The 21,715-nt window shown below is 42.4% G+C and overlaps 1 protein-coding gene across 1 annotated transcript in view; it reads right to left on the minus strand.

Moving 5' to 3' along the window:
* The window catches only part of COL18A1 (collagen type XVIII alpha 1 chain), a 253,533-nt gene extending 237,470 nt beyond the window's left edge, over positions 1-16,063 (minus strand). The window contains exons 1-2 of the mRNA XM_053269343.1: positions 15,927-16,063; positions 15,754-15,821 (exon numbers count right to left, since the gene is read on the minus strand). Coding sequence (XP_053125318.1) covers positions 15,754-15,821; positions 15,927-15,937 — 79 coding nt within the window. The 5' untranslated portion in view covers positions 15,938-16,063. The remainder of the gene's footprint in view (positions 1-15,753; positions 15,822-15,926) is intronic.
* Between the last annotated feature and the right edge of the window lie 5,652 nt (positions 16,064-21,715).

Raw genomic sequence — 21,715 nt, forward strand, 5'->3', positions numbered from 1 at the left:
ATAGGGTTTGGAGTAGACTAGGTCTTATTTCACTGTATGGACGGCTGAAGTGAAGAAGATGTTAGGAATGTTATCTGGTTGGGATTCCTCTCCAGTTTTTAGTTAAGAAATGGAATTTGGGACTCTTATATAGCTTGATAGCTATGCATAACATATGTTGGATTAAAGAGTAGAACCATTATATGTATGTACACAGAATGATATAGAGTAGGGATACAAAATATGATATATATAGGAGGAATACAATTCATTTGGTGGAGGCCGATACAGTAATGCTAAACAAGTGTGACTCTTACTGGTTAGAGTGTTGGACTAGGACCAGGAAGTCCTGAGTTCAAATTCCCACTCAGCCATGAAGCTCACTGGTCTTGTAGCAAGCATGACTTGTCCACTTAGCTAAGCAGGGTCCATCCTGGTTACATATAAATGGGAGACTAGAAGTGTGAGCACTGTAAGATATTCCCCTTAGGGGATGGAGCCACTCTGGGAAGGGCAGAAGGTTCCAAGTTCCCTCCCTGGCATCTCCAAGATAGGGCGGAGAGAGATTCCTGTTTGCAACCTTGGAGAAGCTGCTGCCAGTCTGTGTAGACAATACTGAACAAGATGAACCTATGGTCTGACTCAGTATATGGCAGCTACCTATGTTCCTATTACTCTGGGCCAGTCACTTATCTCTCAGCCTAAGCTACCTCATAGGGTTGCTGTGAGGATAAAAACAACCATGCACACCGCTCTGGGCTCCTTGGAGGAAGAGTGGGATATAAATGTAAAAAATAAATAAAACCTACCAAAACAAAGCAATAAGTAAAGCCTACAGCAGGGCTCCTCAACCTGTGGTATGCCAGATGTTGCTGAACTACAACTCCCATCATCTCCAGCTGCAATTTATTGTGGCTGGGGATGATGTGAGTTGTAGTTCAACACGATCTGTACTACAGGTTGGGAACCCTTGGCCTACAGCATATACTGCTCACTTCTGGTACTCAACCAAGATAGGGAGTTTATCAGAGAAAGTCATCATGGGCAAAATGTTTTTTCCATTTACAACTATGCTTACAAATGTCGAAAAAATTAATTGGGTCAAGAACATAGCATTGCGTATCCAGAACACCTGGTATACAGAAGCCTCTGTCTAAGTGCATTGACCAGCTTCTCCCCAACTCTGCACATCACCCCTAACAATGTTTCCTTCAACTCCTAACACAGGCCTTGACAAATTTGCCCTCCGCGATGCCCTCTGCTCCACAGGGGTGAGGGAGTCAGGCAGAGTCGTCACTAGTCTCCAGCAATGCGCTCTACTCTGTAAGGGCCCAAACTCCCTGCCTTGCTTGCTCACTCCTCCTCCTCTGGGTCATGTCTATCATCCATCACCTGGCTCAGACACCACGCTTAAAGTTCAAGGTGCCATGGCCAGCTGGCACCTGAAAACTGTCAAGCCCTGCCCTAACAACTGAATTGCTATGGAATTAACTCAGTTAATCCTATTCTAAGGAATCTTTATAAGCAAAGTATAAAGCAAATGGAGGTCCAATTTGCTGTAGCTTCACTAGTATTCTGTATGTGCCTGTAGATAAAGGAAAGCCAAAATAAATTATCAAAAGTGAGTTTTACAAACCCATTTGAAAATTCAAACAAAACACAGACACATATCTAGCTTTCAGAAGCTAAAGCTACCTTGAATCCTTGCTCTTTGAATGTTTTTTCCCCCAAGACTTTATAGTTTCTGCAGGAGCAATATATTCATTTGTTTTATTACATCTACTGAGAGGAAAGGGAAAGCAGACAGCAAGCATTGGCATTTTCCCCCTAGGAAGTGAAGAAAGAACTTATAATAAGTAGTGGCTCAGACAGTGGAACATTAAGCCACCTAAGGCTGCAATGCTATGCACACTTGCCTGGGCATAACGTAAGATCGATGGGCCTACTTCTGAGTGGACATGCAAAGGTTGCACTGTAAGTCATTGGTCCCACACACTAAAGATGTGAATTCCATTTACCTCTACAAAGCAGCCTCTGGCTTTATTTTCCACTGGCCTTTCTGAAAATCTGATGGTGCTTTCAACATTGCCTGCTTTCCTTCTGTACAATACAACAAGAATTCAACTCCTGGTTTTCTCTAGTTTGCCCTTGTGCTTCCAGGCTTTGCACAAGCGATGTGGCTATCCCATGCTCTCCTGCATTGTTCTAAACTGGTAAACTGAACTTCTTTATCATGTATGCCTGAAAACTTTAGTCAGCTGGGCTACCACACGATAACTTTACTGCATGAAAAGATAGATTGTGTGTGTTCAACTCTGAGTTTACATCCAATGTATTAGCCATAAACAGTGTGCACTGCCAAGGGCAGCCCTTTCATGAAGCAAGATGAGGCAGTCACCTCAGGTGGCAGACGGGACGAGCCTGTTCCTCGCTGCCTTTTTCAAGTGCCAGACCAGCTCGAATGCCAGTGTTTGAGCTGGCTCGATGGGTGGAGAGGGGTACCTTTAAGATGCAGGTAAGGAGCACCTTGCCTGCTTGATCCCCCCCCGCCACTCCCCCCCCACCAGTGCGGGGGTGGCCAGGGTGCATGTGGTCAGCACTGCATGGTCAACAAAACTCTGACCATGCAACTGGTCGGTGTGAGTGCACCCCGGCCATGTGTGTGCCAATGTCACACAGGGCTGCAGGAAGCAGTGCTGCAGCCTCACACAGCTGTTTCTTAAATGAGTGCTGGCAGGGAGAAAGTGGTGGAGGCGAGCAGGTAAGGAGCTCCTTACCTGAATCTTAAAGGTACCCTTCCCCGCCCCGCAAGGGAGTGCACAAACAGCTCATGCACATCCCTAGGTGGCAGATTATTGGGGCACCAGCACTGTTCCCTCTAAGGTGTGCCTATGTGCACGCGCTCAGAAGTTTTTGGATGTCCACTTGGTTAATTTTAGATCCCGCTCAGGTTGAATCAGGAAGGCTCCATTCTGAATGCAGGTGCGCGCACACTGCCTTGATACTGCCACCCAGAACAAAAGTCATTCTGCACAGAGATGAAAAAAAATTACAGGGACCACTGGTGCCCAGCACCATCACTACTGGAGTAGCTCTGAAAATTGTAAGGAGCACATCTCCTCATACTCTTTGCAAAGCTTGTAAGAAGCACATGGAGAGAAGAGGAGGCTGCTGGCAACCTCCATCCCTCCTCCCCAAGCACTTTCAGAGCTCTCCAAGGTTGGTTTTGAAAGGGGCCTGCCCCCACCAGGAGTGTGAGCAAGGCAGCATTTTGCACCTCTCCTCAGGCACTGCACTATCTCGGGCCACTCCTGTTCATGTGACACTTGCACTGATGCAGAATGTGCAGAGGGTATGTTCTGCATCAATGCAGTGTCACATGCACATATATACTTCCATACATAACCACAAGCACAAGAGCACAAGCATTCCAACCATCACTTCAAAACCTACAAAAGTAGCAATCTGTATTAGTTGCAAGCTTCATACAGGAACACAGGTTTGAGTTATTAATCTAACATGAACATCAAACAGCAAGCTGGTATTTCCTTAGCCAATACAAAAATAAACTACTTGTATCTGCCAAGAACAACCTATTCAGCACAGGAGAAACTGACATGGTAGCCTGTTAAATTCTTTTAATTTGTGTCATCAAAACAATCGTTTCAAAAGTTACTTTCAATGCCAAAGGCAAAAACAAATGGCTTGCACTCCTTCCTCCCACAGAGCCCAAAGGAAGGTTCTCTGAGTACATTGCCTCCATGACATGATTTGGGGGAGGAAACCCTTGTAGATAAAGAAAATCCAATGGAAAGGATGAGGAGGAGAGCAAAGAAAACAACTCAGGTATTTATTTTCCATGGAACCAGACATAAACAGTAATGGATAACCTAGAGGAATCGGCCAGTTCCAGCAAAATTCTGCATGGATTTTCATGCCAGTATTCACAAAGTACAGCCCCCTCAGCTACATCAACATCAAAGGATTATTTATCAAGCTTGTTGAGCTTTGAACTCCACTTCTAAACTTATTCTATCTTCTGCCCCAACCCAAGTCTAACCATCTATACCACAGTAGAATGTGCAGAGAGCCTTGCATGCATGTGGGTGCATGAAACCTGTTCCTATATGTCAAGAACTAGATGGGGGCACTAATCAGCAACACTGGAGAAAAACAGAAGAAATATCTGAACTCTCCAAAAGCCATGGACAGGAGTAAAACAGTTGTTCTTACTGCATTGTTTTAGGATAATGGGGTAAGTAGAAGATCCACTGCCCCATAAATCCAATGTGAATGAATGAGGATCCTCTGCTAGATTGCACCCATATGTTGGCTGGGATAGGGAGGAAGGCTCCATCTGCCTCAAGTTTCTCTCCCTCACTGGAATTCTGCATCCCTTTCCAGGTGTTGCGCATTCTCAGGCGGGACAACCCCCATGATTCAAGAACTTCTGCATTAAAGAACAAGAAAGTTTTTCAGAATTAGCTAATCTCCCTGTGTTGCATATCACCATGAACACTAGCTGCACAGTCTGTATTCTGAGCTCCCATGCATACTGAAAATTATACCATCATTCACAACTGTGGATAAGCTTTTTGCCAACTGCAACACAAATTTGCAATCCTGTGATGAGGAAGGGTTAACAATGGAGACAGCCTTCACATTGCAAGGAGAGGTGATTTTAAGGGAAGGCAATAAGACATCCCTTCCTTCTCAACTAGTCCCATCTGCTTCCTAACACACACCATTCAAATGGGAGTTCTCCACAAAGCAGAATTTACCGCAAGTTTTCTGGGAGGCTTTACTGCAAAATCAAGGTTATCCCAAAAACCCGAAGGAAAAAGTAGATTTTTTTTTTACCCTGGATCTAAATCGGGCTGCACTCTAACATGCAGTGAAAAAACTGAATTGTGTGTTAAATGCTCCCTGATAGCTCGCAGGGACTTGGGGGTAAATCTGCCTGATATGTGAACACATACCCTCCATTCTGGAGGAGATGTGAGCTAAAGGGCTTTGCCTTGTGTGAAGAACTTCCTGGTAAGCATGCTTTCCAGGAAGTTTCTCACACAGGGCTTTTAAAGCCCTTTAGCTCACATCTCCTCCGGAATTGAGGGTGTGGTACTATATGGGGCAGCAGTGATACAGGAAGATGCTGAAAGGCATCATCTTATACTGTGTGGGAGGAGACAATGGTAAACCCCCTCCTATATTCTACCAAAGAAAACCACAGGGCTTTGTGGGCGTCAGGAGTTGAAATCGACTTGACGGCACACCTTACCTTTACCTAAGCATGCTTTACAAGACAGGGAAAAGTAATTCCAACAAAGGTTATTTTTACCACCTTGACATATAGGAGAAAGTGATTTCCCAAGTCAAGTTTCTGCACTTGTGAATGTTCAACAGGAAGGAGATGTTGCAGTCTCAGCAGTAAACCTCCCGATTGGAGTGAGTATCTATATATAAAATGGGTGTGTTTAAAGTTTTAAAGGCACCATTGAGCCATTCAAATAATAGATAACCAGATGATGCTAAGTGTACTAAGATCTAGTCACCATCTATATATTTATTTCTCCAAGGCATACCCATCACTAATCCCATGCATGGTAGCTTTCACGAGAGTTCGCAAGCATTTAGCAACGGGGACAGGGGAGAAAACAGGGATGCTGGCTGGTGGGAGCAGGCAGTGGCGGGCTGGGCCAGCCACCAGGAATTGTTGGGAGGGAGGAGGTGGTGGCCAGAAACCACAGACAGGCCAGGCAGGGAGCAGGGAAAAGCGGGCCAGGTGGGGGGGAGAGGCAGGCCAGGTGGGGGGGAGAAGTGGGCCAGGCGGGCCAGCGGAGGCACAGATGCTCTAATAATATATTAATATTACTCCCGCTAGTAATATTTGCTAAGCCCAATTCAGGCTAAACTAGACAGGACAAAAGAGCTATATGTCTTTTATTCACTTGTCTGCCCCATTCACACACAAAGCATAGGTGACTGAGTTGGGTGTCTATTTTAAGAATAATGATAACTAAAGCCTTCCCACTTTCCTGTACTCCATTGCTTCCTGTACCTTTCTTCCCAGAAGGGCTCACTTTCCTGAATCAGTGCCAGGAGGAGGAGAAAAAGCCTGAAGGAGAGAAGCACAAGATAAAGTTGTGAAAGGGGGATGGTTAAACTCCCCTCATTCACATTAACATATGAAACTGCCTTCTACTGAGTAAACCTCCAGGCTTGACTAACCTCCAGGCTTGACTACAGCAATGTGTTCTACGTGAGGCTGCCTTTGTACATAGTTCAGAAACTTACAGGTAGTTAAAAATGCAGCAGTGCAGATTGCTCTCTGTAGATAGCAGGAGCACTAATTTTGTTATTATTAGCTCTGCAGCCATTTATCTTTTAGTGTGGGAGAGGAGGGGTGGGAGATGCTGGCGGAAAGAAATCAGCTGGATGTATACAGATTGTAATGAGAATCATTGTAATTGCTTTGTTTGACTATTTTTTACTTTTTCTTTCTTTCTTTCTTTCTTTCTTATTTTCTTTTGTCTCTTGGTTTTTATCTCTGATAAAATAATATTTTTTAAAAAAATAAAATGCAGCAGCTAGATTGGTCTCTGGGGCAACCCGGAGAGACCATATTATGCCTGTTTAAAACAGTTGCACTGGCTGCCGATATGTTTCCGCTCAAAATACAAAGTGCTGGCTATTATCTTTAAAACCCTGAATGGCTTGGGTCCGGGCTACCTTAGAGAGCGCCTTCTTCTGTATGATCCCCATCGCTCATTGAGGTCATCTCGAGAGGTCCGTCTCCAGTTACCACCAGTGCGTCTGGCGGCGACTCAGAGGCGGGCCTTCTCTGTAGCTGCTCCTGGGCTGTGAAATGCACTCCCTGCAGATATCCACAGTTTAGGCTCACTGTTGGCCTTTAAGAGAGCCCTAAAGACTTACTTTGTTTGGCCTGGCCTTCCAAGGTTTTAAAATTGTTTTTAAGTATTTTTAATTGGTTTTTAATGTGATAAATTTGATTTTATATTGTTTTAAGTAATGTGTTTTAATTTGTTTTTATGTTTTTTAAACTAGTTGTGCACTGCCAAGAGCCTCTGGATGGGGCCATTTATAAATGTAATAAATAAATAAACCTATCGGTCCATCTCACTCAGTATTGCCAACATTCACTGGCAGTGGCTGTCCAGATAAGGGTATTTCTCAGATTCCAGGGTCTGAACCTGAGACCTTCTGCAAGCAAAGCATGTACTCTACCACTGAGCTATGGCCTCATCCCCAATGCTCCATTTCCTATCAGTATTATTTTTAAAATTTATATAAATTTATATATTGCTTTATCCTAAAAACCTCAAATCCAGAAAAAAGTAAGAAATACAGTAAAAAACCAAATCATCAAAACTGAAAACCATGAAACACAGACAGAACATTGCTCCAATCCTGTGCATGTGAATATACAACTTGTGGCTGCCCACATCCCGTTTAATCTGATCCTAATAAAATATTTGCAAGACTCATCCAATACTATGTTACATTAAAATTAGTAGTTATCCAACTCAGCATCTTTTTCATTTATATCAGCTAGAGCCAAATTTATCATGAAGAACGTCTGCTGAAGTACACCAGCGCTGTAAACCAGATAACACATTTTGCAAAGTCATCTCCTGCCTCTGCCCCTCCATTAGACACAATACAAAAATCACAGAACTGCCAGAGGATAAGAGGTACTTCAGAATGCCAGCAAGGTTTATTCTACTATATTAAAGCCTGCTGATTTAAGACAGATCCTGACTCAAGTGAAACTATTCTCATAACTTCTCTTTCAGACAGGACAGTGCTAAGAATAGTTGCATACACCACAGATCTATATGGACAGGACAAGTCCATTTACAGTCCGGTGCTCCACCTAATATCCCTATCAAACACTGGAGTATGCGATCTGGTGCCAGGGTTCCAAAGTTATTCTCTTTGGATCCTGTTCTTAAGGAGATCAGAATACTATATGAGCTGTGCTATTGAAGAGGTGACATTTTGATGACAGTGCTTTTTTGTTATTTGGTTTTTTAAACTTCTGAACCACCTTGGAAATATGTTTTGAAGAGTTGTTCACAAATTTTAAAATTCAGTATTTTCTTAACATAGTTTATTGTGTCAATACATCTTGTATATAGCTCCACAGAAGTAAAGGAACTATATTAGTTCTTTCACTGACTTTCTGTGAGACTTGGGGTCTCACAATAAAGTCAAAAGCACAGCTTATACTGAAGTTTCTCAGAAGCCATTTGGGGCCATTTAATTTTATCTCATTGAGAAACAAGAAACCCATGAGCAATGCCCAAGATCACATTTGTTGCAACAGCTCTTTGAAACGGTTGATCATACAGTGCATTTAGATGCAAACTGATCACTTAGTTTTGTACATATCTACATCTGAACATATTTTAATTAAAATAATATGAAAATCACAAACTCAATAATATGATAGTCTTTCAGTATATTTGTTAAATTATGATGCTGAACAGTGTGGACTCAAAACACTGCAGCAGGGTCAGTTACTTTGAAATTTAAAAGACCTTGAAAAGGTTTCATGAAACAAATGAAGCAGCTATCATTGCACTTTTGTGCAAAGGGCAAGGGCTACACTGTCAAAAGTAAATTCTGCATGGAAATATGGCATCACTGACTATGACAGCTGGAAAACTGAGATTACACAATAAAATTCAGGTCCCTAACACATGCAATTATGTAATACATACTATGAAGGGAAGCTTCCTCATCATCTTCCACCTGGAAGCAGGAAAACCAGCAACTTGTTAAAACTCTTATTCATTAAAGTTATAAATACCATTGGTATTAAAAAAGATATTTAATCCTCTTAAGCATTCAAAGCTATGTGCCTTAATATTAATTAGCAAGTTCCACTCTTGCCAGCTGTTACCAAGATGTAGCATAGATAAGTTATCAATAGAGCTAACAGAATACATTCCTAAAAGGAAATGGGCTACTGGGGGACATGCTGCTATCGCCCTCTGGATCAAAACGCTGACAGTGACTGGGAGCTGCAGGAGGAAATCAGAGAGGCCTCAAGAGGAGGCAGGGCAGTAATAATGGGTGACTTCAATTACCCACACAGAGACTGGGTAAATTCACAATCAGGTAATGACAAAGAGGTCAAATTTCTAGATACGCTGAATGACTGTGCCCTAGAACAGTTGGTTTTGGTACCAACCAGAGAGAAGGTGACCTTGGACTTAATCCTGAGTGCACCCAGGACCTGGTGCGTGATGTCAGTGTCATCGACCCTTTAGGGAACAGTGACCATAGTGAGATCAAATGCAGCATACGTGCGGGGGGAGAATCACCAAGGAAGTATAAAACAGACACTTTGAATTTCAGAAGAGGAAACTTCTCCAAAACGAGGAGTATGATGAAAAGAAAGCTGAAAGGGAAAATCAGGAGAGTCTAGAATATAGACTCTAGAATCTAGATCTAGAATGCATGGAGTTTACGCAAAACCACAATACTAGAAGCCCAGTTAGACTGTATACCCAAAAGGAGGAAAGGTTCCACTAAGTCCAGGAGGATGCCAGCATGGCTAATGGGTACCATCAAGGAAGCCATAAAAGGGAAGAATTGTTTTAATTGTAAACCGCCCTGAGCCATTTTTGGAAGGGCGGTATATAAATCAAATAAATAATAAATAAATTAAATAAATAAGAAGACTTCCTTCCGAAATTGGAAGGCCTGTCCAAACGAAGAGAACAGAAAGGAACACAAACTCTGGCAAAAGAAATGCAAGGTGACAATAAGGGAGGCAAAAAGAGAGTTTGAGGAACATTTAGCTAAAAGCATCAAGGGGAATAACAAAAACTTCTTTAAATACATCAGAAGCAGGAAACCTGCCAGGGAGGAGATTGGACCATTGTCTATAATGAGGGAGTCAGAGGGATTATTAAACAGGATATGGAGGTTGCAGAGAAGCTCAATGAGTTCTCTGTCCATCTTCATGGCAGAGGATACTGAGCATATACCTGTTCCTGAAAGAGGCTTTTCAGGGATGGAGGCTAAAGAACTGAGTCAGATAGAAGAGACGATGTTCTAAACTGTCTGGAAAAACTGAAAACTAGCAAATCGCCTGGGCCAGATGTCATCCATCCCAGAGTCCTCAAAGAACTCAAATGTGAAATTGCCGACCTCCTTGCTAAAATATGTAACTTATCCCTGCAATCAGGTTCTGTACCGGAGGACTCGAAAGTAGCCAATGTAACACTGATTTTCAAAAAGGGATTCAGGGGCGATCCGGGAAATTACAGGCCGGTTAGCTTACCGTCAGCAACATACAAACATGAAACCTCAAAGAATAATAAGCTTAATGTATAGAATGATGTATTTGATGTATGAATGATGAATAATAAATGATGTATACATCATTCTGTACATTAAGTTTATTATTTTTTGAGGTTTCATGTTTGTATCAATATCTTTTGTATTCACATGGTTTGTTGGTTGTTTTTGGTTCTTTATCACACATGTGGCCTTTTTTTCATTTGTGTTAACGTCAGTTCCAGGCAAATTGATGGAAAGCATCCTCAAGGATAAAACTGTAAAACACTCAGAAGAACAGGCCCTGCTGGGAGAGAACCAGCATCGCTTCTGCAAAGGTAAATCTTGCCTCACAAACCTTTTAGAGATCTTTGAGAGTGTAAACAAGTGTGTGGATCAAGGTGATCCAGTTGACATAGTATACCTGGACTTCTAAAAAGCTTTTGACAAAGTTCGTCATCAAAGACTATGGAGAAAACTTAGCAGTTATGGGATAAGGGAACAAGTACATATGTGGATTGCTAACTGGTTGAAGGAAGGGAAACAGAGGGTAGGCATAAATGGAGAGTTTTCACAATGGAGGGAAGTAAGAAGTGGGGTCCCCAAGGGATCTGTACTGGGACCGGTGCTTTTTAATTTATTCATAAATGATCCAGAATTAGGGGTAAGCAGCGAGGTGGCCAGATTTGCAGATGATACCAAACTCTTTCAGGTAGTGAAATCCAAAATGGATTTTGAGGAGCTCCCTCCAAACTGGGTGAGTGGGCGACAAAATGGCAAATGCAGTTCACTGTTGACAAGTGTAAAGTGATGCACATTGGGACAAAAAAACCCAACTTCAAGTATACACTGATGGGGTCTGGGTTGTCAGTGACTGACCAGGAAAGGGATCTTGGGGTCATGGTGGACAGCTCGTTGAATGTGTTAACTCTATGTGTGGCAGCTGTGGAAAAGGCCAATTCTGTCCTAGGAGTCATTAGGAAGGGGACTGAAAATAAAACTGCTAATACGATAATGTCCTTATACAAAAGTATGGTGCGGCCACACTTGGAGTACTGCATACAATTCTGGTCACATCTTAAAAAGGACATTGTAGAACTGGAAAAGGTGCAGAAGAGGGCAACCAAGATGATCAGGGCCTAGAGCACTTTCCTTATGAGACAAGGGTACAACACCTGGAGCTTTTTAGTTTAGAAAAAAGACGACTGCGGGGAGATATGATAGAGGTCTATAAAATCATGCATGGTGTGGAGAAAGTGGATAGAGAGAAATTCTTCTCCCTCTCCCATAACACTAGAACCAGGGGTCATCCCATGAAATTGATTGCCAGGAAATTTAGGACCAGCAAACGGAAGTACTTTTTCACACAACGCATAATCAACTGGTGGAATTCTCTCCACCACAAAATGTGGTGACAGCCAACAACCTGGATGACTTTAAGAGGGGTCTGGACAACTTCATGGAGGAGAGGTCTATCAATGCCTGCTAATCGGAGGGCTATATGCCACCTCCAGCCTCAAAGTACCTCTGAGTACCAGTTGCAAGGGAGTAACACCAGGAGGGAGGGCATGCCCTCAATTCCTGCCTGTAGGCTTCCAGCAGCATCTGTTGGGCCACCGTGTGAAACAGGATGTTGGACTAGATGGGCCTTGGCCCTGAACCAGCAGGGCTGTTCTTATGTTCACGTGCTCAAGATCACTCCCATCTTAATTCATATTAAGCTCTACTACTTGTTTCTGTATTAGATTCAGATCACTACTTCACTGTGAATTGGAGTAAATAATTCAAATGTAGCAGCTCTGAATTAGAGTACAAAGTATGATTTCAGAGGTAACTTTTTCACTTACTTAACCCATGTGATGCCTCTGGCCCAGAATAAAGGAGATTTGCAAACCATGCATTCTCCCAATTCTCAGTCATGAGAACCCGGAAATTTTGCAGCAATGTTGGGTTGGCAGTGCACCAGCCTGACATTTAACTAGGATCAGTAATCAGAGATTTGATCTAAGGTTGCCAATCCCAGTTAAATATTGGGGTGAGGTGGTGCCAACCCAATATGGCTGCAAAATTTCCGGGTTCTTACAACCAGAAATCAGGAATGTGATTCTCCCGATTCATGGTCTGGAAGCATAGCATGGGTCATGAGAACCTGCCCTATGTTAAGTAAGCCTGAACATGCACCCAGGGTGAACCTCACCAAGGCAGAGGGAGAAACCCCTATTCAGTCCTTCCCAAAGTTAACTAAAGGCTACCACACATGGTGAAATTCCCTCCTGCAACAAACTGCATATGAGTATCTTAAACATGGCTTCACACAGATTCCATTACAGTAAGTACATGCTTTGGAGACTGAAAGTAAAAACACTGTTTTCCTTTAACAACTGAAATCTACAAAGCAACATCCACCGATTTTTAAAGAAAGCATTATTTCAGCTCCTGCAGCATCCCTGAGGTACATTCCAACTGCATATGATACAGGCATATATGGCATTAAAACAGATTTTCCTTCCTTGCTGCTAAATGCTATGCACTTAACAGAGCACCAGCTGGTATCTTGCATCTCTTACACACACTGGGATGAAATTCAGCCACAACTCTTTAAACAGCATGGTATGCATTAAAGTTGTATTTGAAGCTTTTTCCGTTCAACAGATCATAGTATCAGATGGCATAGTATTGATTCCATCTAGTATTGTAGCAGAGGTTAAATGCTTGCTTGCTTCATACACATCATCTTAAGACACAGGATTTCCTTCTATAAACTGAATATTAACAGTCAGAGCAAATTCATATTCATAATTCATAACAAATTCAGAGCAAAATTCATTCCATTTTGGAAGGGCAGTATAAAAATCAAATAAATAATATATTAATATTTCAGACACTGCATGAACTCCCAGCAAGTAATTTCTATAGCTGCCTACACATAAAAACATGTGGTGGCTGTTGCTGCTATTTCCTTTTAGAATGTGAGCACTTTGTGGGACAGAGAACCATCTTATTCTTCTGAGTAAACTGCTTTAAATCTTAACCACCCTGAGCCAAATTAGGAAGGGTGGTATAAAAATTCAATAAATAAATAAATAAATAAATAAATAAAAAGAATGTTTTCATTGAAACACAGTATATAAATAACAGTAGTACATAACTGCTCATATACATGATATACTCCCCAATTATCATGCAATAAAACTAGGATTGTGAGTGGTTTCGACATACATGTGGTTGAACTAAAAACTTATGGAGGAGCATCCCATGTGCATTAATAGGCATTAACTCAATGTATATGTACCCTGTCATGGAAACCACCCACGGGAAAGAACATTTTCTCTCCAGCCCAGAAATTCAATATGAAAGCATTTAAATTAGAAAAGTTTTAACCATGGAGAGTTGTACCCTTACAGGTGTGCCGTTCAGGCCTGGGATGGATCACTTGCTCAGGGCAATGCAGCAGAGGACAGCTGAACAAAGTGCCAGTCAGCACCAGGAGCTTACCACTTGTATTAATGAAACCTGCCATACAAATATGCTAAGTTCTACACTTTGCATTCATTAGACAGACTGCATACAAGAAGGAGAGAGAGTGGTAGAACTCCATCTGGCCTCTGCAAACCTTCCTCTCCTTGTCCTAACACGTCCGCTTCACTGTTGTCAGATGTAGCCTTCCAAGTCAGAGAATGAAACAGTCCTAGATCTCCCATTAAGCAGAATTTTAAGAGGATTCCCCCCCCCCCGCTTACCAGTCAATACAAGTAGGATCTGTGCTTAATGGAATGTGTGCATTTGTTGACAGAATGTGTCACTCGAGGTTCCACTCAAGGACAGTATATGTGGATCATAGTTAAGCACTCTAGAGCTTTAAAGCCAAACAATGTTTCACATTTAGCAGGTTAACTAATAATGCAGATACACAAGACTTTTATTAGCTCAGGATTCATGAATAGCTAAAGGCATTTTAAAGAAATCTTAAAGCCCCGCAAAACACCTGTCTCGCAAATACTTATACTCCTGTAGTCTCATTGACTTCAGTGGACTATTTTCTCCTAAGTGTTTACAGACCAGTTCCCATATGAGTAAAGTGGATTATACAGAGGTTGTTTAACTAAAATTAATCATCCACTTTTATTAGCCTTGCTGAAGTCCTTTAAAGGTTTTCAAGATTTAAGGTTATTCTGTGGGGTCCTAGGACTAAACTAAAAGCCAGGCACACCTCAATGTTTTCCAACTCATGCTGCCAACTGCAGAACAGTTATAGCCTTTTGCCCATTTCTCACCAAGACTGATTTCTATGTTCTGTGCAATAAAATCTAGATTTCTAGTCATCATTTTGTAGCCGGGCTCCAGGTTTTAAGATGCACTGCATTTTAACATAAAAATAGTAATAAATATGTATTCTCATCTAAAACATTATATGGGAAACCTCTTTAGATAATTGCTTATCTAAAGCATTCTATGGAATCTCTAAGAAAATACATTTTCACATGTGGGAAGAAGCGAAGTTACCCACTTGTGTCTTCTTTCAGCTTGATAGGAAGCAGCTTCTGCATATATAGTAAATCCTTAATCTTAAATTTAAAAATGGGTCAGAACTACACCTGCACATATTTTTTGCTTGTTTTCACAAGGGAAAACTTTAAATCTTATGCAAGGCATCACTTCACTGTATTAAGAACATAGGCAAAGCATGTGCCCCTGGGCAATTAGCATTCCCTCTGCAGGAAAGCCAGAATACACCTTTCTAAAGGAGTATAACAACTCAGGTGGGCATAAGTAGGAGCAGCAGTCATAATCATCACTTTGGAATTCTACACCGAGAGCAGCACATTCATTTGCTATACACTCGGTTATACAATGATCCGTCATTCTGTTATACGCAAGCGGTAAACCCCAAACTTGAGAAGTCTAGGAAGGTGTGTTTTAGTCACTCGGCCCTTCAAAAGCCCATTTGGATTAATCCTGGAGAGTGCAAATTCTGAAAAACCAATCAGCACCAGCCATGTTTGCTCAGAAGCTAGCGCCACTTATTGAATGGGACTTGCTTTCGAGCAAGTCTGCGGAGGATTGCAGCCCAAGAAGGAGAGGCGCAGCTACCTATCAGAAACTTTTAAGGCGGGGGCGGGGGAGGCAGGAAAACAGAGGAGAGGCTGCGCTTGAACGGCGGCTTCCCGGTCGCCCCTTGTGAAGGGGCTGCAAGCCTCCTTCTGGTCCTCGGGAGAGAGCAGTCGCCTTTGTGCGCTGACAGCCCCATGGGACGCTGAGGACACCCGGGAAGGCGGCGAGCCCCTCAGCCCTTCCACCATCAGCACTCGAGGTCCTTTTCGGGGCGCTGCGCATCCCAGAAACTCCCAGGGACTCGCGCCGCCGTCCTCCTCCTCCCTCTCTCCCAGCTCCTTCCTGCAGGGAAAAGAAAGCGCCCCAGCAGCCCACGCCTCACCACCACCAGCGCCCCCCTCTTCTCCTCACCTCGTTGTGGGGACGCGGGCGCAGCCAGCCAGACAAAGAGTCCGAGCAGGAGCCGTCGCGGGAGACACCTGCGAAAAGGAGGGAAAGGGCAGCAGGTTAGAGACGCACCGAAGCGGCCCCCACCAGCCAGTCACCCGCAATTCCGCGCTGGGCTTCGCTTGAACCTCGCTCACCTGGCGCGCATGGTGGCTGCGCTGCGCTAAGGGGAAAAAGCCGCCGCCGCCTCGTCTTGCCGGGGCAGCAAGTTCTGAACAGGACTTGCCTCCCAGGGCGCGCTTGGTTTGTCCGGCGACCGCGAGGTCCTAGCGCCGACGCTGTCAATCGAAGCAGGACGCCTTGTGTCCCCTTCATAAGCAAGGGCTGGCAGTGGCTAGAGGAGGAATCTGCATTGCTGCTCCTGGGAGGCGGTACTACGACTAAAAACATCAGTACTAGAACTGCCTTGTTGGGTTTGAGCAAAAAAATCTGCCCTCAACTCCAGTGGTGAGAAGCCGCAAGGGACACTCTCAATCAAATAGTCATTCCTTGTTCGCTGTTCCCCAGCACATCATGGCTTTTTCAAAAAGCCAGTGTGGTGTAGTGGTTAGAGTGCTGGACTAGGACCGGGAAGACCCGAGTTCAAATCCCCATTCAGCCATGAGACTTGCTGGGTGACTCTGGGCCAGTCACTTCTCTCTCAGCCTAACCTACTTCACAGGGTTGTTGTGAAAGAGAAACTCAAGTATGTAGTACACTGCTCTGGGCTCCTTGGAGGAAGAGCGGGATATAAATGTAGTAATAATAATGATGATGATAAATAAAAAAGTGTGCAACCAGACACAATACAAAGGGAAGGAAGGAAAGAGCACAGATGTGCGGTTATTTTTATTATTTTATTTGTCACACTTTATATACCTCCCTATATAAAATCTCAGGGTGGTTCATGGTCCAATTCTTGTAAATCCAGCGGGCACATGTTACACTTGTTAATTACATCACCTACCATTGCAATTCTGGATTTTGCACCTAGGTAATTTAGGAGCCTGGACCTAAAGGGCTTTTGCCTCCCCACCCCACCCACGCTGCAAGATAAGCATCATTCCCCTACACATGCACACATACACTGTGTCACACACAGTGTTTTATACACCACAATTTTAAATGCAGCATTGTTACAGCAGAATATGCTCTCAAGGAAATAAATATGCTCAACCCAATTCCGGCTACACACAGTGGGAGGTGGTGCAGCCACCACACCACCCAGGACAGACTAAAAAGGATTTGGGGGGCCCTGGGGGTGTGGAGGCCCTGGACTTCCACCTGGAAGTCCAGTGGGAAGAGTGCCTCTGTTCTGAAGTATGATATCCAAAATTTTCACTCTGGAACACCTATGTGCATTGCTTTTTAATCCAATGTGGAATATATAGGAAATCTATTGCTATATAGCTTCTTGGAGTTGTCTCTTTTCAGGCAGAGATTTGCTGGTGTCTGTGTGTAAGGGATGTATGTTTGCCATACAACTTCTGGCATCAACAGCATCATCACCTCTCTCTGCAGCAGCTACATAAAGATGTAGTCGACATCACCAATATGGTAACTGCTTCAGCATCACATTTCTTTGGAAATGAAGTCCTGGATTTGCTGTGCTGTTTCTTATGGTGACATCTGCTGGTGGGGTCTTCTGCATTTGTTTAAAGAGGCTCCTTCATATGTTTATTACAACAATTCTTTCTGAAAAGCAGAACAGAACCCACAAAGGAATATTGATTTTTCCTGCTTGGAACGCCATATTTTACAGGGACACTGCTGTGTAAGGAAGATAATGTAAAGATAAAAGTGCATTTTAGGTTCCATTTGCCTATTTAGCACAAACTGAATTTATGCTAGATATAGAACCAGTGCAGGGTGGTAGATAGGATTTTGGACATAGACTTGGTAAACCCAGGTTCAAACCCCTAATTCAGTCATGAAACTTTATGGATGACTTTGGACCAAGGACTAACTTTCAGGCTAACTTACTTTACAGGGCCTTTGTGTGAACATATGACCAGCCCTGCTGGATCAGGCACAAGACCCATCTAGTCCAGCATCCTGTTTCACACAGTGGATAAAATGTGGATAAAGTGGGGGTGGGATCCTGTATCCTCAGGGAAGGGAGAGGGATAAAATGTAATAAATATTATATTACAAATATGTACAGTAATGTAATACATATATTATAAATATATGTTGTAATACATATATTACAAATATATGTATGAATACAAATATTACATTAGCTTGAGCTTACTTTGTTGGCTTCACACACACACACACAATCCTTTTATATTACACAATGGTTACATGTAGAAAGCAATAGGTTCCCAAATTTCTCCCCTAAGGAGACCTGATGAACAAAAGCTTAACGGTAAAGTGTGCCATCGAGTCGGTGTCGACTCCTGGGAACCACAGAGTCCTATGGTTGTATTTGGAAGAATACAGGAGGGGTTTACCATTGCCTCCTCCCATACAGTATGAGATGGTGCCTTTCAGCATCTTCCTGTATCGCTGCTACCCAACATAGGTGTTTCCCATAGTCTGGGAAACATACCAGCGGGGATTCAAACCGGCAACCTCCGGCTTGCTAGTCAAGTTATTTCCCATTAGGTGGCTTGACTAAAAGCTTGGACCATATTAAATATGGTTTCTAGGTTTATTCTGCCTTAGTGGCTCCACTAAGTTCAGTGGGACTTGTTCCCTGGTAAGTGTGCTTAGGAGTTCAGCTTCAGGCTTTGTTGGCAAGATTCTACAAGTTGCCTGACTATACTTGTTATGAATTTGATTCACATTGCTTGCAGTGCATATTGTTTGGCATATTGGACTGGATCAGATGATACATCGCCCCTGCACAAATCCTGTGTGTGCTTTCTTGAGGTTACAGTAAGCTGTTAAGCATCCATGAAGAACATCTTTCTGCTTGACCTCAAATGAAATGCAAAGAGATACATGTCTCCAGGAAACTAGCTATTTTCCTCCAAGGAATTCAGTGTTTATGCCTTAATTGATCTTTACAATAACAATGTGAAGTAGATTAGGCTGAGACATTGTGATAGCCCAAGGTAACTTTAAGTTAATTCAATGGCTAAGTGGAGAGTTGAACCTAGATCTCCCTCCACCCACACCCCACACCCCGATTCTAGTCCAATCCATTGTACTTGCCCTTCAACATTCTTGTTAGTATTAGCCTTAAGAATGTATCTTCTTATTTTTGCTTATATTTGTAGAAATTGAATCTAAATATTAGAATATTAGTAGGTGAGGTCCATTGTTGTCCAGGTAAAGTCATTTTGCGTAGATTACACTGCTAGGAAAATTCAATAACTGAAATTCAGGAGGCCTTCTAATATCATGGGGGGGGGCGGTATTGTTTGTGGAAACTGCAATATTGGAGTGCTTGACCTAACTAAAAAAAATGGAGTTACATTCCTTAGCTAAACAATCTACTCACACAGCAAGAGTAGATGGAGAAGCCAGTGAGGGGAGAGTGGCTATTTAAACTTTAAACTTCCCCAGGCATCAGCTGAAAAGCACAGGGAGGTATATAGTTCAAATAGTCATTCTCCCTACTTCTCAGCTGGCACACAGGGAAGTTAAAAGAAGCAGTGTAGAGGTGTGTGTGGATGGAGCAGCCTGGGCCTCTCATGCCGCTTCCTTAAATCTCCCCATGTACCAGTTGAGATGTGGGGAGAGTTACTATTTAAATCTGTATACCAATTTAGGTGCAGGGTAGAAAACCATTAATGTCCCCACCCCCACACCGATAACTAAGTTGCTATACAGGGAGTTGGCCCATGAATGGGTGAAACGACTGTTTGAGGGCCACCTGTAATGTCATAGAATTGTTTGTTCATGTGCTTGCAAAAAGGAAGCAAACACACACTTTTAAATTTGTAGGATTTCAACTTAAAACATTATTCATTTAATTGAATCATGACCATACAAGAAAATTTTTTAATCATAATAAATTTGAATATGAGAAAGATCTTCTGCTTCTCTTGGGCATGATGTTGTTTTGGAATTACTGATCTGATTATTGAGTATTAAAAATCAGTTGAGAACAATGACAGTTAAAATCTGCTGATTATAGTCAGAATTTCTTCCTAATAATAATAATAATAATAATAATAATAATAATAATTTTATTATTATTATTATTAATAATAATAAACCTTTCCCCAAGCATAGTCTGGTGCAAAAAGTAGTGCATCCAGCTATTTCAGGGGCAAGATTGTTCATGAAAAATTTAGTAACTGTAGGCAATCAGGAACTATAATATTAAGAATTTATTCAAAAAATTACAGAACAAGTATTTAAATTTCCCCCAAGAATATTCTGGTGTACAAAGTAGTGCATTCAGCTCATTTCAGTGGCAGGATTGTGTATGTAGGTAATCAGGAAGTATGATATTCAGTATCCATAGGTTATTGGGTAGTATGACTTTATTTCGCACAAACTCTTCAAGATATATAAGAGATACTTGACCCAGTTTCAGTGAGCATAAGAAAAAAAAATCAGGCATGTCTAAATCCTGCTGAAATGATCGAATTTGAGCACAAAATCAAGCATTTAAATTCCATTACTGCCAATAAGACTCAAATTCAGATTTCTCTGAATTGCACCCACTGACTATACTTTCAGCATGAATCACAGGGTGAGAATTTCTAGACTGAGCATGGGGACCAAAATCTATCTCTTCTGACTTTCTAAATGCTGACACATTTTCCACAAAGCATTCAACTTAAAAAAAAAATGGCACTCTTCCACTTTCTATCCCACACTAAGAACATTCAGAAGAACTGCATTCTCAACCAAAGCTTTGCCCTGACTAGGTTAAATTGGGCCTGTTCCCTGATAAGAATGCTTGGGAGTGCACTTCAGGCAGTGCTGCAAGATACTGCAAGGTAACCTAGCATTCTGTATGATTTTGGTTCACATTGCATTTCTTGGCATATTGGGCCGGATTGAAGAATATATCTCCCCAAGTTGCACAGCTCTTCCCTGCCCACCCAGTTTGCCATCCCTGTCTATCCTCATGAGTACATCCAGGGACATAAATCTACATGGCACCTAATTGCATGGTTGATATTGGATAACAGTTTGATGTTTCATCCCCACATGTACATGTGGGAATGCCTGGGAGTGGGGACAGCACACCAGAAGAGTAGAGAGGAAGTGCACAGGCCAGATCAGGAAAGTCATATCATTCTATTTGGACCTTTATGTCCTTTGAGCCATCTTACAACTAATGCACATGTTATACTCCTTGTTGGTTTGTGCTAACAGGGCTTTCCCCTGTGATGTGTGGATTTGGCTGTCATCCACCCAGATTGATTCCTTTTTACCTCTTGCCTTGGTGGTGCTGCATTTTCTCAGTACTGTACTGGAACAGCACTATCAACAAGTCAAACCTGACTATTTTACAGCCGTGTGGTTGATCATGATTAATTTTGCCTATTTTGGATATTGCATTTATGATTTAATTGTTTGTAAACCACTCTGAGAAGGAAAGAAACAGAGAAATCAATTCCCACATTTTCAGAGCTAACGTTACAGATGCCTCAGATCACACCAGATCACCAAACAGTTGCAGACAAGGCCTTACTTTGAAAATCTGTTGTGCAATGTGGGGGACACCATGTATCAGCCTCTAAATTTAATCCCTCCTTCCTAATCCAAGAGAGGTCCTGGCTTGCCTAGGGCCTCTGAATTGAAGCCTTTTTACATGACAATAACAACTATGGTCTGTGACCCTGAGCTGATCACAGAATTTATACCAAAAGAACTCCAAGCCTTGCTAAGCTAAAATCAAATCCTCCCTCTGCCTCCCCCCACATCTTTCCCCTTACTTTGCTGGCATAAGGAAGTGTTAAGACTCATACAGAACTTCAAAGGAAGAAGGTCAAAGCATGCTACTCTCTTTATTAACTGCAGTCATTCAGATAAC

The sequence above is a fragment of the Hemicordylus capensis genome, chromosome 1, assembly GCF_027244095.1.
Source record: "Hemicordylus capensis ecotype Gifberg chromosome 1, rHemCap1.1.pri, whole genome shotgun sequence".
Taxonomy (NCBI): Eukaryota; Metazoa; Chordata; class Lepidosauria; order Squamata; family Cordylidae; genus Hemicordylus; species Hemicordylus capensis.